We start from the raw sequence: 13373 nt of genomic DNA, 5'->3' as shown, positions 1-13373 counted from the left end.
TCCCTTCGGGTAAATTTACTGCCAACTTTTAACCACAAAAATAAATAAAAATTTCTAACTGAAGATTAACTGTAATATTCATTTTAGTTACATTGTAAACATCCTGCTAAAACTGCATCAGGTATTTTGATATAATTAGAATCACAGAATCATAGAATAGTTAGGGTTGGAAAGGACTTTAAGATCATCTAGCTCCAACCCCCCTGCCATGGGCAGGGACACCTCACTCTAAACCATGTCACCCAAGGCTCTGTCCAACTTGGCCCTGAATACCACCAGGGATGGAGCATTCACAGCGTCCCTGGGCAACACATTCCAGTGCCTCACCACCTTCACAATAAAGAATTTCTTCCTTACATTCAATCTAAACTTCCCCTGTTTAAGTTTTAACCCATTACCCCCTGTCGTACCACTAAAGTCCCTAATGAAGAGTCCATTCTCAGCATCCCTATAGCCCTCCTTCAGATACTGGAAGGCTGCTATGAGGTCTCCACGCAGCCTTTTCTTCTCCAGGCTGAACAGCCCCAACTTTCTCAGCCGATCTTCATATGGGAGGTGCTCCAGTCCCCTGATCATTCTCGTGGCCCTCCTCTGGACTTGTTCCAACAGCTCCATCTCCCTTTTTATGTTGAGGACACCAGAACTGCACACAATACTCCAAGTGAGGTCTCACAAGAGCAGAGTAAAGGGGCAAGATCACCTCCTTCGACCTGCTGGTCACACTCCTTTTGATGCAGCCCAGGATACAGTTGGCTTTCTGGGCTGTGAGCACACACACTGAAGCCAGCTCATGTTCATTTTCTCATCGACCAGCACCCCCAAGTCCTTCTCCGCAGGGCTGCTCTGAATCTCTTCTTTGCCCAGCCTGTAGCTGTGCCTGGGATTGCTCCGACCCAGGTGTAGCACCTTGCACTTGGCATGGTTAAACTTCAGGAGGTTGGCATCAGCCCACCTCACAAGTGTGTCAAGGTCCCTCTGGATGGCATTCCTTCCCTCCAGCGTATCAACCGAACCACACAGCTTGGTGTCATCAGCAAACTTGCTGAGGGCGCACTCAATCCCACTGTCCATGTCAGCAATGAAGATGTTAAACAAGACCAGTCCCAACACCGATGATCCCTGAGGGACACCACTTGTTGCTGGTCTCCAGCTGGATATTGAGCCATTGACCACAACTCTTTGTGTGTGGCCATCCAGACAGTTCTTTATCCACTGAGTGGTCCACCTATCAAACTGATTTCTCTCCAATTTAGAGACAAGGATGTCATGTTGGACAGTGCCGAACGCTTTACACAAATCCAGGTAGATGACATCAACTGCTCTGCCCCTATCCTTCAGTTCTGTAGCCCCATCATAGAAGGCCATCAAATTGGTCAGGCAGGATTTCCCCTTAGTGAAGCCATGCTGGCTGCCACCAAGCACCTTGTTCATTTTCATGTGCCTTAGCATGCCTTCCAGGAGAATCTGCTCCAAGATTTTGCCAGGCACAGAGGTGAGACTGACTGGTCTGCAATTCCCCGGGTCATCCATTTTCCCCTTTTTGAAAATGGGGGTTATATTTCCCTTTTTCCAGTCATCAGGAACTTCACCTGACCACCATTTTTCAAATATGATGGAGAGTAGCTTAGCAACTTCATTTGCTAGCTCCTTCAGGACCCGTTAAATTCTGAGAAACATGCCTGCCTAGTTGAGTAACACACTTGTTCACAGAACAGAAAACTGCAAAAACGCCAGGGATTCCCTGCTAAAACATCTTTAAGAATTATTAAGGAATAATTTCCAAAGACAATTGCTCAGTCTCAACTCTTGTCCCACAGAGTGTGCCATTTACAGTGGTAGTACATTACTGTTGTATGACTGTATCTTCTGTGATTGAGCTCTACAAATATCTCTGATAAAGTTAATCCAAATATAGGTAACTGTACATATTCTGAGCCCATGTCAAATGCAGATGTTGGAGCCCCCAGAGATCCACTGTTTCCATACAGTTAGAGGTCTGTGTTTATTCTCTTTCCAGAAAATATTTGATCGCTGCCTATTTCATTACTTATCACATTGGTCAATAAATCTTCACATGCACCTCTGGCAAATTAAATACTTGGTATATTAGACTTCTTCCTTACACTTAACAGGAAATTTATTAAACAGCCGTAAGCTACATTGTGCTTTTCTCAATTAGAACTGTATTTCAAACCACTTATTCCAGTACCTTACCTATAACCATGCATTTAAGTGCAAGCCTTCTGGTAAGTGCAATGTTTTCTGACACTGAGAAGCCTTTACAAAAACATCAAATATGAAAAACCTCAAGTGAAAGAAAATCAAATAAAAATAACAGGCTAATCAAAGTAGTTTAAACAAGGACCTAAACTAATGATATGTTTTGAAGGCCCTTTCACCTGGGAGCTCCACTATTTAAAGATACTTGAAAAGATGAGCTCTCTGCCTCAGAATCTACCCATCATTTAATTTTTGCAGAAGAACAAATTATGGCTATTACTTGCTAGCTCCTGAGATTAAGAAATGCTTTTAAAATCACATTGAACTTCCAAAATATAATTTTATGGGAAGAAATATCACAATTGAAAGATTCCCTTCACTCCTTTAAAAAATCATTAATTTCTATATTAATGTCTTTACAAGAAAACAAAGTATTATTCAACCAACCAAAGAAAAATCCAATCAATTTCATTACAGGGAATCGGGAAGCTCTGCACTGTATTTTGCACCAAAGGAAGGATATGAGGCAATATAATCCAAAATTAGAGAAACATAGGGGTTTGATTCTATGATTAATGAGGAAACTTTGGGACAAGCATAAAGAAATTAAACGTAAGCTTCTCCACTGCATCTGCTACTCCTACAGTTTTAGCAAAGAGTACCAATAACAAACCTGAGACAGACTTAGATCTATTCCAACCCAACTTCTCCGAATGCTGGATGCAGCAATGAAACTCTCAATAATACACTTCCAGTAACACTTGTGCAGTACTACAACAGGAATTCTTTCAAGTACTAGAAATTTCCACAAGGAATACAATTCAGAAGTTAGGACTATAAAGTTGCAAGATGATAAACACGAGCATATGCCTTAGTAAGTTCAAATTCATAAGACAAGGCCCAAAGTGTCTGAGCTTGACTTGAAACTACATTACGCAAAAATCTGAAGAACAGCTTTTGAAAGTCTCTTCTCACTTCTGAATCTTGCTTTGTCTTCTCAAAGCGCTCACTGTAATTGAGAAACGGAGTTTAATATCCTTTAATGAATACTGAAACTATAATGCAATTTTCTATGGTACTGGCATCTGAACTGAAAAAAGTAATTATTAATAAAGTTTACTACATCTGATCATCTCGTTCCACCTTTTATTTGTATAGCTTAATAATAGAAAATTAATAAATGAATTGCTAAGTCACTGGCTATAGTACATGCATTAGAGGTATAGAGGAATTATCACAGACTAAAGCAGAAAGATTTGTAAAAGCCGTTTAAAAATGTCTGCAGCTTATCAACTACTTCAAGACAAGTACTCTTGAATAAAAGCCTAAGAATTACATATTCAAGGCAATCTAGAGCTTTAAAAAGTAGAATATAGCATCAAGATCTTCGAAGGAGTGAACAATTTTGGATGCCTTATTTGAAATGTGCCATTTCTATTCAAAGAATGCATTTAATATTCGGGAAACACACCACTTCTCACCACAGGAATCCTACATTAAGGCACCCCAATTTATTAGTTTTTGGAATTTTTAGTCAAGTAAAATTGAACCTTTTTGTAAATCCTAGCTGAGGCCTGAGGCCTTATTTATTATTTCCAATTCTTAAAACAGTTTCATTGACCTTGACTGGTTCCTGATCATATATCACATTACATAACCATGACTCTAAATTATTTCTCTAGCTTGTAAAATAAGTGAAAAACCCTAACTTTTCCAGTTTCTGTATTCCACTGATGAATATGCTAGCCTAAGAAAACCCTTCACAACAGTGGCTTCAAGGTACAGCATCACATCAAGGGCTAACAGCTTCATATACGTCGTAACACATTTAGGTAGAATGTATGTAACAACTTTTCATTAATAAAAACTATTTATATTCACCTTTCACGTAATTACTAATTATACCAACCTTCAATATTACCTAACATGTTTTTGTAGTTACACTGTCTGAAATGACTAATGTCATGTTACTTTCTAGACAGACCAGTTAGATTTAACATCTTTAAAGAACCTACAAAATTCTCTTCTCGTTTAGCAATTAAAGCTCTGAAAATTTTTATAAAAAGGCATCAGAATATTTAAAACTCAAGTATTAAAATGACACATTTTCTGTATTCATTTTTCAAGTGTAGTATTAATGCCAGAGTTAATGCAAAGAGGACAAGGTGTTGACAAGGGACTGTCTAGCCTCAACAAGACTTCCAATGCTGACATATCTATTACGCTTTTCATATACTGCAAGTTGTCTGCCTATCTTATAAAAAAGCATTTAGATACTCTCGCACATTATTAGAAATGGTTTCACATTATCCAAACTTCTCAGCAACTTCTACCTCTAGTAGACAGATCTCAGTCAATAGATGTACAAAACTTCCATAATTATGTCTTCCCCTCAGAAGACAAGGCTTCCTCAACACTACAGAAAGGACATCAGCTGGACTCAGCTGAATGTGATCAGCACACCTCCTGGCTAAAACACAAGAGTGGAAAAGCTGAAACTTAATCCCACTGATCAGACTGAAAACCTAACAGCTACAGTTGCTTAAAATTAACGTTTGAACAAAAAAAAAAAAAAAAAAAGGCAAATTTGAAACAATGGCTAGTAACCCTGAGCAGTCAGCTGTTATGATAAATTCTTGTGCACCTCTGCAAGTTATCTTCAGTTGTAAGCACAGTATCCTACCTTCATCAGAAAAAGAAAATAAGTAAAGGAATTAATTTACAACATGAAGGGGTAACGGGTTAAAACTTGAACAACGGATGTTTAGACTGGATATAAGGAAGAAATTCTTTACTGTAAGGGTGGTGACTCACTGGAAGTTGTGAATTACCATCCCTGGCAGTGTTCAAGGCCAGGCTGGACAGAGCCTTGGGTGACATGGTTTATAGTGTGAGGTGTCCCTGCCCATGGCAGGGGGTTTGCAACTAGATGATCTTGGGGTCCTTTCCAACCTAACTATTCTATGATCCTATGAATAAATCCTTACAATAAGTTAAACTGTTACCCAACTTCAATCAAATATTAATCCAAACCAGTAATCAAAAATGGAAAATATCATTCTGGTGATCCGTATTTTTCCACGTATCTCTGTAGAGACACCCAAGAGGTTCAATCTTTGATGATTTCTTTTTCCTATACGAAAGTGACATCTTCCATTATTTAATTATTCTATATATGACTCTACTTAGGACATAAAAAATAAACAAAACAAATAAACAATGGCACTTTTCTCTCTAGGGATGTTCTAAAGATTGAAGAGAAATCCTTCATTACAAGCCTGGACCTTCACATCCAAGCCCCAGCCTGAATATAAACCCTCTGAGTCAACAAAGCTTTTAGGTGAGTACTTAATTACAGCCATGCTGGTTGCTCCTCACTGATTTCAAGTAAGTTTACCCCTATGCTTGGAAATAAAAGTGCCTGTGCAGTATCTTACAAGACGCAGCTATCATTTAACATCTAGACTTCTGTCTTGTAACAACAGTACCAAACAGGGGAATTGGATCCTGTCAGAAGTCAAATTCTGTACTGCAATGCCTCTGCACTCTTTTCTGTAACCTAGATTGCTTCAGACAACTAACAACCATTCTTAAAAGATGCAGAAAATTTAAATATAGAACAGTCTCAGCTATTTCCATAATATTCTTCACAATGAAAACAGCACTGACCAAAGTTTTTGTCTTATTTCATAACTCCACACAACCTTGCACCAAGGGGAGTATAGGGGGAGTAAGCCAAAGCAGAGAAAGTCTTTCAAAGTAGAGACAAATGCTGTAAGAAACAGTAATAAATATTACTGAAGGAAATTACTAGGGTTGCTAAGATATCCTCTTCCTTTTTTTGTTTTGTTTTGATTGCCTGCTCTTTCTCCTTGCAGCAGAGAAATATAATATTCAGCGTGACAAGAAATTATGGTCTACTTGTGTAGCTCCCCTTAATAATGATTTAGCATTCCCATGTTGTAAAAGCACTCAGGTTGCACATATTGGGATTTCAGTAAATATTTATGTCCATTTACTGTTTTAAGGTGCTCCCAGGTCAATAATTAGTTTTTCTTGAGCACCTTAGCAAATGTTAGTCCATGCTGTGCTCTACCTAGCAGCATGATGATAGTGGGGCTTTTATTCAAATAGTGTCCCCCAGCAAGACAATTAAAAACATCCTACTCATCTCATTTAGGTTCCTACATATTCTATTACAGTGCTGCACAAACGTGGGAAAGGGTTTGAATCAGCAGTCTGGGACTCCAGCAACTTCCTCTGTCACTGAGTCTGAAACTCTTAGTGCCCCAAGCAAACCTCATCATAAAGTGATCTAGCTCCACATTAAACACAAATCAGTTTCTGGCCCCACCACTTCCCACTGCAAGCCTGTGGCATAGCTTCCTTCTGTTTGCTCAACTGTCTACTTAATTCTCAGCTAGTTTGTAACAAGTTACTCTTAACCCATCATTGTATATCTGTGTCCTCGGTTTTGTGGGGTTTTTTCATCTGTAGCTCTGCTTTCCTGCATCACAGAACAGAACTTAACATTTTGGGGGGGGAAGATGGAGAAAATTAGGAATGACAGATGCTCTATAAAGAAATAAAATATTGCTGTTACCTTTTTCATTTTCTTTCAGTAGGATTCAGGTGGATTATCTCCACCAACAAGATGATGAGTATTTTAACCCTTTTTTATTAAATTATGTCTTTGCTTCCACTTACAGTATGTATTAACAAATTAAAGAGTTTACGAATCTGATAGGTTAAACAATGTTGTACATTTTTAAATACAAATAAAATGAGATTTAAAGCATCCTCTGATTATAGACTGACTTGATTTATACATTTTCTTAAGTTTTTCTGAGATTCCAAGTGATGGAGTACTGGAACGCTGTTTTGTTTTACTTTTCAGAAATATGCACTAATATGACAGTGATTTTAATAACAGCAACATTCTCTTCCAGTATTCAGGTTTTCTTAATGCATTATTTGATACAGACTATGCATAAACAAGAAAAAACTAACATGACAGAGCATTTCTCCAGATGCATCAGAAAATAATATTTCATTCATAAACATAAATTCTATCCTTACAGATTATACCTATTAAAATTCTCAAAGGAAATGTGAATACATAATATCATACCACCTATTAATAAGAAGATCCTAGAGACATGCTTTCAAATGCTCAAGTCATAGTTCTCCCTAAAATTAAAAAATTTATTTAACTTTGTTTTTCCTTAACACTTTGCACTGCAGCAACATGATGTCAAGTTACAAATGTTATGAAATGCAATGCTTATAGTATTAATAGTGATCCACTATATTGTTTTGCTGTACCTCAAAAAAGCACAGTCTCTCACCATGAAACTAGCCAATACACAGTTGATCTAACTTAAATTTGAAGACATTAAGTATGAGTTGAATTGAGTTCTTTCAGACTTACTTTTAAAATAGGCAAATATAGATAGCTTCACTTTAACACTTCAGCAAAGAAATCATTTCCAAGTAGACACAGGAAATATGAAATAGAGCAATCATTATCATTATATTACCCAAAATTTAACTTCTTAAAAGTAGTAACACAGCAATACATACATTGCTGCACATAGACAGGAGTGGCATTTGGGAAGAATAAAATAGGTATGGCACACTATGTAACTTACATAATCAAAATCAAACCACCAAATAAACTATAAAAACATCTGATTAAATATAATAAAATTTATCTGTATAGCAACATATTTTTGTCTTAGACATTTGATCTTGTACATTACAGTCAGGCACAAATTTGCCAAATTTTGTTCTCATCTACAAGGAATACTGTCATTGGGAAATTAAGACAAGAAGCTTGTTAGTTCGACATTATGTTTCTTCAAGTGATGTATTTCTTTGACATTGTTTATGCTAGCTGACAATGATGGGTGTGTGTAAAAACCCTGTATTCTACAATTCATGTAAGGCCTTTTCTTGTTACAACTGCTGACATGACAATATTTCTGGCTATGAACTACCTATTTGTAAATAAAATTATCTATCATGCCTTCTATGACACTTTACTTCCCTTCACTAGGAACATGAAAGCACATTGAAAGAAAACTGACCCTTGCCACCTAAACATCACTCTTTATATTTTATAGATACAAAATTCTCAGGGCACAAATTTGTTCTTAGTGTTTTCCTCCCAGAAAATCTCACTTCACAAGTTCACGTATTTACTCCTTACAATTGTCCTGATGATAAGACACACATCCCATTGCTTCAGTCAAGCTAACAGTGGGCTCTTACAAGTCCATGAGTGACTGGGTGTTGCAGTGACATATGCTTGTCGGTGCCCTACTCACCCACATTACACCATTATATTTTAACACATTTTCCATAGCATATTGTTGATTCATCCAGAAAAATCAGTTCAGCACACAATCAGAGAGCACAAAAGCAGTGGAAACAAGTCGTGGCATTTTTTTAATAAAAATTATCATGTATGAGCAGTACTGCCTCTGTGTCAGTCGCTAACCTACTAGACTTTTATCTCCCTCTTCCCGTTTTGTAAGGCCAGCAAAAGCCGGGGCTGGGCTCCGAGCGCCGCCCGGGGCGGGAGCTGACACTCGGGATGCCACCGAGCGGCAGACCCCGCTCCCGCGCTCCGCAGCCGAGGCTGCCATAGCCCTGCTCCCACAGTCGCCGGACCGCAAGCTCCCTGGAAGGGTACGGTGACCCCCGGGAAGGAGTCATTCCGCAGGAGAACCGTGCTTCCAGCCGCGCAAAGCACCGGGTGTGCTAGGACGGGCCCGGGAGCGGACTAAGCGAAGCGAGGCGCGGACAGCTCCACCGGCACCACGGCCGCCTCCCGGCGTTTTCCACAAGGCGAGCGGCGAATTCACCGGGCACTTTCTGCGCCGGAGATGCCCGCCAGGAGCCGCAGGCCCGCTCTCGCCCGGCACCCCTCACGCGGCCGTCATGCCTGAGGGAACCCCCCGCGACACCCCGCCCGGCCGTCCCGCGGCGCTCCCCGCCCGGCCCGCAGTGTCGCTAGCCCCTTTTGTGCCTACTCACCACAGCTTCCTCTTTAAGGGCATCAGACTGCCCCTGTTGGAGGCGGTCACCCCTATGGCCATCTGTAAGACAGTCAGGTATTTCTGATACTTCATTTTGCCGTCGCCCCCCCTGTCCCTGCCTCGTCCCCGCCGCCGCCACCGACAGAGTCTCTCCAGCCGCTGCATGCAATCATCAAATTTTTATTTCCAGGCATCTGCCGTCCCTGCGTCGCGCTTCTTCCCCTCCTCCTCCTGCCTCGCTCCCTCTCTCTCTGCCCCCCCCCCCCCCTTCCCTGGCTCACACTCTCCTCCTCCTCCTCCTCCTGCCGCACTCCCTCTATCTCTGCCCCCAGCTGACGCTCTCCTCCTCCGCCTCCCGCCGCGCTCCCGCTATCCCTGCTCCAGCTGACGCTCTCCTCCGCCTCCCGCCGTGCTTTGCCCTCCCCCGGGCCCGCGCTCCTCTACTCCTCCCGCTGTCGCACTCCCTTTCTCAGCCCCCCCACACCTCGCGCTTTCCCCCCCGATTTACTGTCGCGCCTCCGCCTTGCGGCGGACTCCCCCTCCTCTGCACCCTGCAATGCTCCCTGCACCTGCCCCGGACCAGGCCGCTCGCCACTCCATCCCACCCTGTTTTGTTCCTCCTCACCTGGGCTATCGCCCGGCAGCATCCTCCTCCCCTCACTAGGCCTTCGGAGGGGCCTCGGCCTCCCCCTCTACCCCCTCGCCCCACAGGCCGAGCAGCCGGTGGGGCCATTCCCCCCCTTTCCCCATAGGCAAGCAGGCCTTTCCCGCCGTCTCTGCCCCCTCCCAGTTCCAGTGGTGCTCCCGTCCCGCTCCCCTCCCCAGTTACCTGGGGTATCCCGCTCCCGCCCATGTGGCGCAGCTCCTGCTCTGCCCTCCCGCCATCAGAGGGGCGCCATGCCGTAGCCCTGCTCTCGCGCTGCAGTGCCCTCTCCCCGCCGCTTCGCTGCCTTCGTTTCTAATCCCATTAGCGCCTAGAATAGCCCCATTTTAATTATCTTCCCCCTGCCCGGCTAAAAATGACCGTTGTGGGCTAGCGGTAACTGAGCTTTGGAGGCAAATGCCTCACCACCTGCCGGTGCTGCCGCTTGAAGGCAGTGTAGGCCAAGGTGGGCAGGAGAGTAAGGGTGAGGTGAGAAGAGAACAAAGGCGAGGGTGAGGTTAGGCGCTGTACAGGGCGGGGCGGGGCAGGGCAGGGCAGGCGGGACAGCGTGACAGCAGTGCCAGCGATTCCCGCCAAGCCCCCTTCAGGTAGGGAGGAGTATGAGGTGGCTCTCGCCGCGCACTGTTCCCTGCGCCTTCCCGAGCCACGGGCATGGGAAGAAAAGCCTCTGAAAAGCTTAGCGAGGACACAGGGAAGAGGAAACAACCTTTTTTCCCCGTATTATTTTAATGTAAGGAAAGCGACCACAGTTCGTTTGAAAATCAGATGGTGGTGAAGTCATGCCAAGTAAGTCTTAACATGTATTTAAATAAGCATTACATGTTTTTTAAAAGGTGCCCACCTTCTGGATACTTAAGCAAAAATAGCTGAACATGCAACTTTGTAGTGGCCTTAGGTGTGACTTAGTTATTATTACAACTTTCATCTGTTTTATGCCTTCCTTTTGAAGTTTCACATTCAACACCATGGTGTTGGACAAGTGCTTTTGGAATTAATTGAACACTACGGTACAATATGATCAGAGACCTCTTCAGGGCAAATATTTCTGAAGTGAAGTGTAGCACTTAGCAGACACACTGGTCGATAACAGTGGGAAATACTTTGGCTGGAGATATCTAATATGAATAAAGCTATGCTGAAGTGACAATTTTTCATTAAGATGCTGTAATGTAAATAATATGAAATGCAATATTTGCCAGAGTTGAGGTCCTAAGGTGGCACTGTCAGCTACGAAAAATGCTGTGCACAACATTGGTGCTTTATGGCTCAGAGACAATCATTTCAGTGATTGTCTTTTTTGTGTGTGTGTGTCAGATATACCTCAAGACTGTACTAGGTTACATTCTACTTAGGCCTGTTCATTATCAGGAAGCAGAGAAGATTAATATATTGCTTATAAGCACAACAGATTTTAATTAGAAACGTAATAGTTGTATTAATGTTGTTAATGAGAAGGATGGCTTTGCATTTTCAGCCAAGAAATTTCAGATGTATGCCAATGTCCTGAAATTCTGTGTCACTAACAATTTAAAAGAACTCAAGTGCCCATTATGAGCCTGTACATCTACAGCTTTCAAGACACTCTTAATGAGTTCTTTGTCTTTGGAGAGGTCAAGCATTAAAAGTAATGAAGGGTGGCTAACTTGAAATTATTAGGAAGGTTAAGGAGGAGGAATTAATTTTTGTACTTAAATAATGTTAGCAGTATAATAAGTGGAAAATCTATGTCTTCCATAGACAAACATCAAATCAGTTTGAAAACCTGTAGGAATGTTACTTTGCCTTAAAAACTGTGAAATGAACACACATTGCTTTATCCTTCTGTGTATTTAGTCATCATTAGCTGACTGAAAAAACCCCACTGCTTGCCCACACAAGTTGGAGTGTGGGCTGGATTTTATTCTCACCATCATTAGTAGAATGTTAGTTACATTGTAATTGAAATAGTCATTTATACTTGTGCAATCCTATCAAGAAAATCATTTTCACCTTGAAATGGTAGCAAATGTGACTAAAAGAATGGTGTGGCTATGTTAGTTTGAACGGCACATTTCAACTATATATGTTATACCTGTCAGAAAAAAATACAAGTTATTCTTATATAGAAATTATTGAAAAAAAAATCTAGTCTTAATCTGATTGTAGTGGTAGGAATTTTGTAGATAAGATACAAGAGAAGCTGATAAACCTGAAAGAAGCAGGTATACTTTCAGAATTCTTTACCTTGTAAAAGGGCTCTTTATCAGAGTCCAGAACATTGCTTTTCATTTTTACAGTAGCAGGTTTGGGACATAAATTTACTTTACGTATCTGTATGCAAAGAGATAAGAAATTTGCCAACAGTCCCTTGCATAAAGGCTTACAGTGGAGCCTGGCTGCATATTCAAATCTTTATTCAACTTCCTTAAAAGCCTAAAATGTGATTCCTCTTCTTAATGCAACAGAAATTCGTAAATTTGTTTAAATTTGCAAAACAATTACAGTTATTCCAGAAGTAGCTCTATAGTTTTCAATAATTATACTCTGTCAATCCGGTATTAACAAATTAACTTGTTTTGTACATTTTATATATCATCTTCCATACTTCTCGATGGGCATTACAGAGACAAAAACAGATACTGATGAAGACATTTTATCCTCTAATTTTAATTGGCATTATCTCTTGTTTCTCTTTAGTGTTGCTCAATTATGTATTACCTTTCAGAACATCTTACTTGAAGCACTTATGTCTTATATAGTGGAAAAAGTAAGAAGATCCTGTCTTTTTTGCCTTTCAGATGAACAGCCTATTTTTAACAGGAGTCAATCAGCAAATTCCAGATTAAGGTAAGCATCTGGACTCCCACTGTTAGCTCTGAGGCCTGTGTAGACCCATTAGCTGAACAAAGTCCAAAATTTATATGGCAGATATCTCTGCAAGAGAGGCAGTCTGATCATATTTCTCAAGGCAAACTCCTCTGTCTGACAAGATACTCTCCTTCACTACAGAAAGCTGAAAGATGCTTATATTTCTTTGAACCTAGCATGCATTTGAAATACAATTTGATTCCTCTAAGATTACTTCAAGTTAAGAGAGTTGTTTCATAGGGTTGGTTTGGTTTTTTTTCAGTATAAAACCAAGGAGAAAATTAAGATACTAGGTTCTTAATTTTATTTACTTAGGTAACATCACTGCAGACTTTACCTCAAAACAAGCTCTATAGTCTTTCTACTGCTTACAGTCCATGATACGTCTAACTCCTCTGAAGCCTGTCCTGAGAATGACCTTCCAATGCACTCGGCTCAGAACAGACTGATCTCTTAGATAATTACAATATTATGTATGACTGCTGCACTTGAATGGATGTGTGATTGGGACAAACTCCACTCATGATAGTATATTTACACTAGACAGTGATGTATCTAGAAGACAGATGGGTGGTCGCTGCGATAGTGGAATTTAATGC

The 13373-nt window shown here is 41.1% G+C and overlaps 1 protein-coding gene across 3 annotated transcripts in view; it reads right to left on the bottom strand.

The window, feature by feature from the left end:
• Positions 1 to 13373, bottom strand: part of TJP1 (tight junction protein 1) — a 192554-nt gene that overhangs the window by 150115 nt on the left and 29066 nt on the right. Inside the window, exon 1 of one of the 3 annotated variants that reach the window (XM_061347545.1) lies at positions 9262 to 9443. The exons of the other annotated variants lie outside the window; for them this stretch is intronic. Within the exon in view, the coding sequence (XP_061203529.1) occupies positions 9262 to 9428 (167 nt within the window). The 5' untranslated portion in view covers positions 9429 to 9443. Of the gene's footprint in view, positions 1 to 9261; positions 9444 to 13373 lie in introns of those variants that run through there. 3 annotated transcript variants of the gene reach the window in all.

Source organism: Neopsephotus bourkii, unplaced genomic scaffold (genome assembly GCF_033783945.1).
Source record: "Neopsephotus bourkii isolate Nb327-2 ecotype Australia unplaced genomic scaffold, CSIRO-AGI_Nbou_v1 NB_318, whole genome shotgun sequence".
NCBI classification, from domain to species: Eukaryota; Metazoa; Chordata; class Aves; order Psittaciformes; family Psittacidae; genus Neopsephotus; species Neopsephotus bourkii.
The sequence above is the reverse complement of the archived record's forward strand: the minus strand, read 5'-3'. Positions and strand labels throughout refer to the sequence as shown.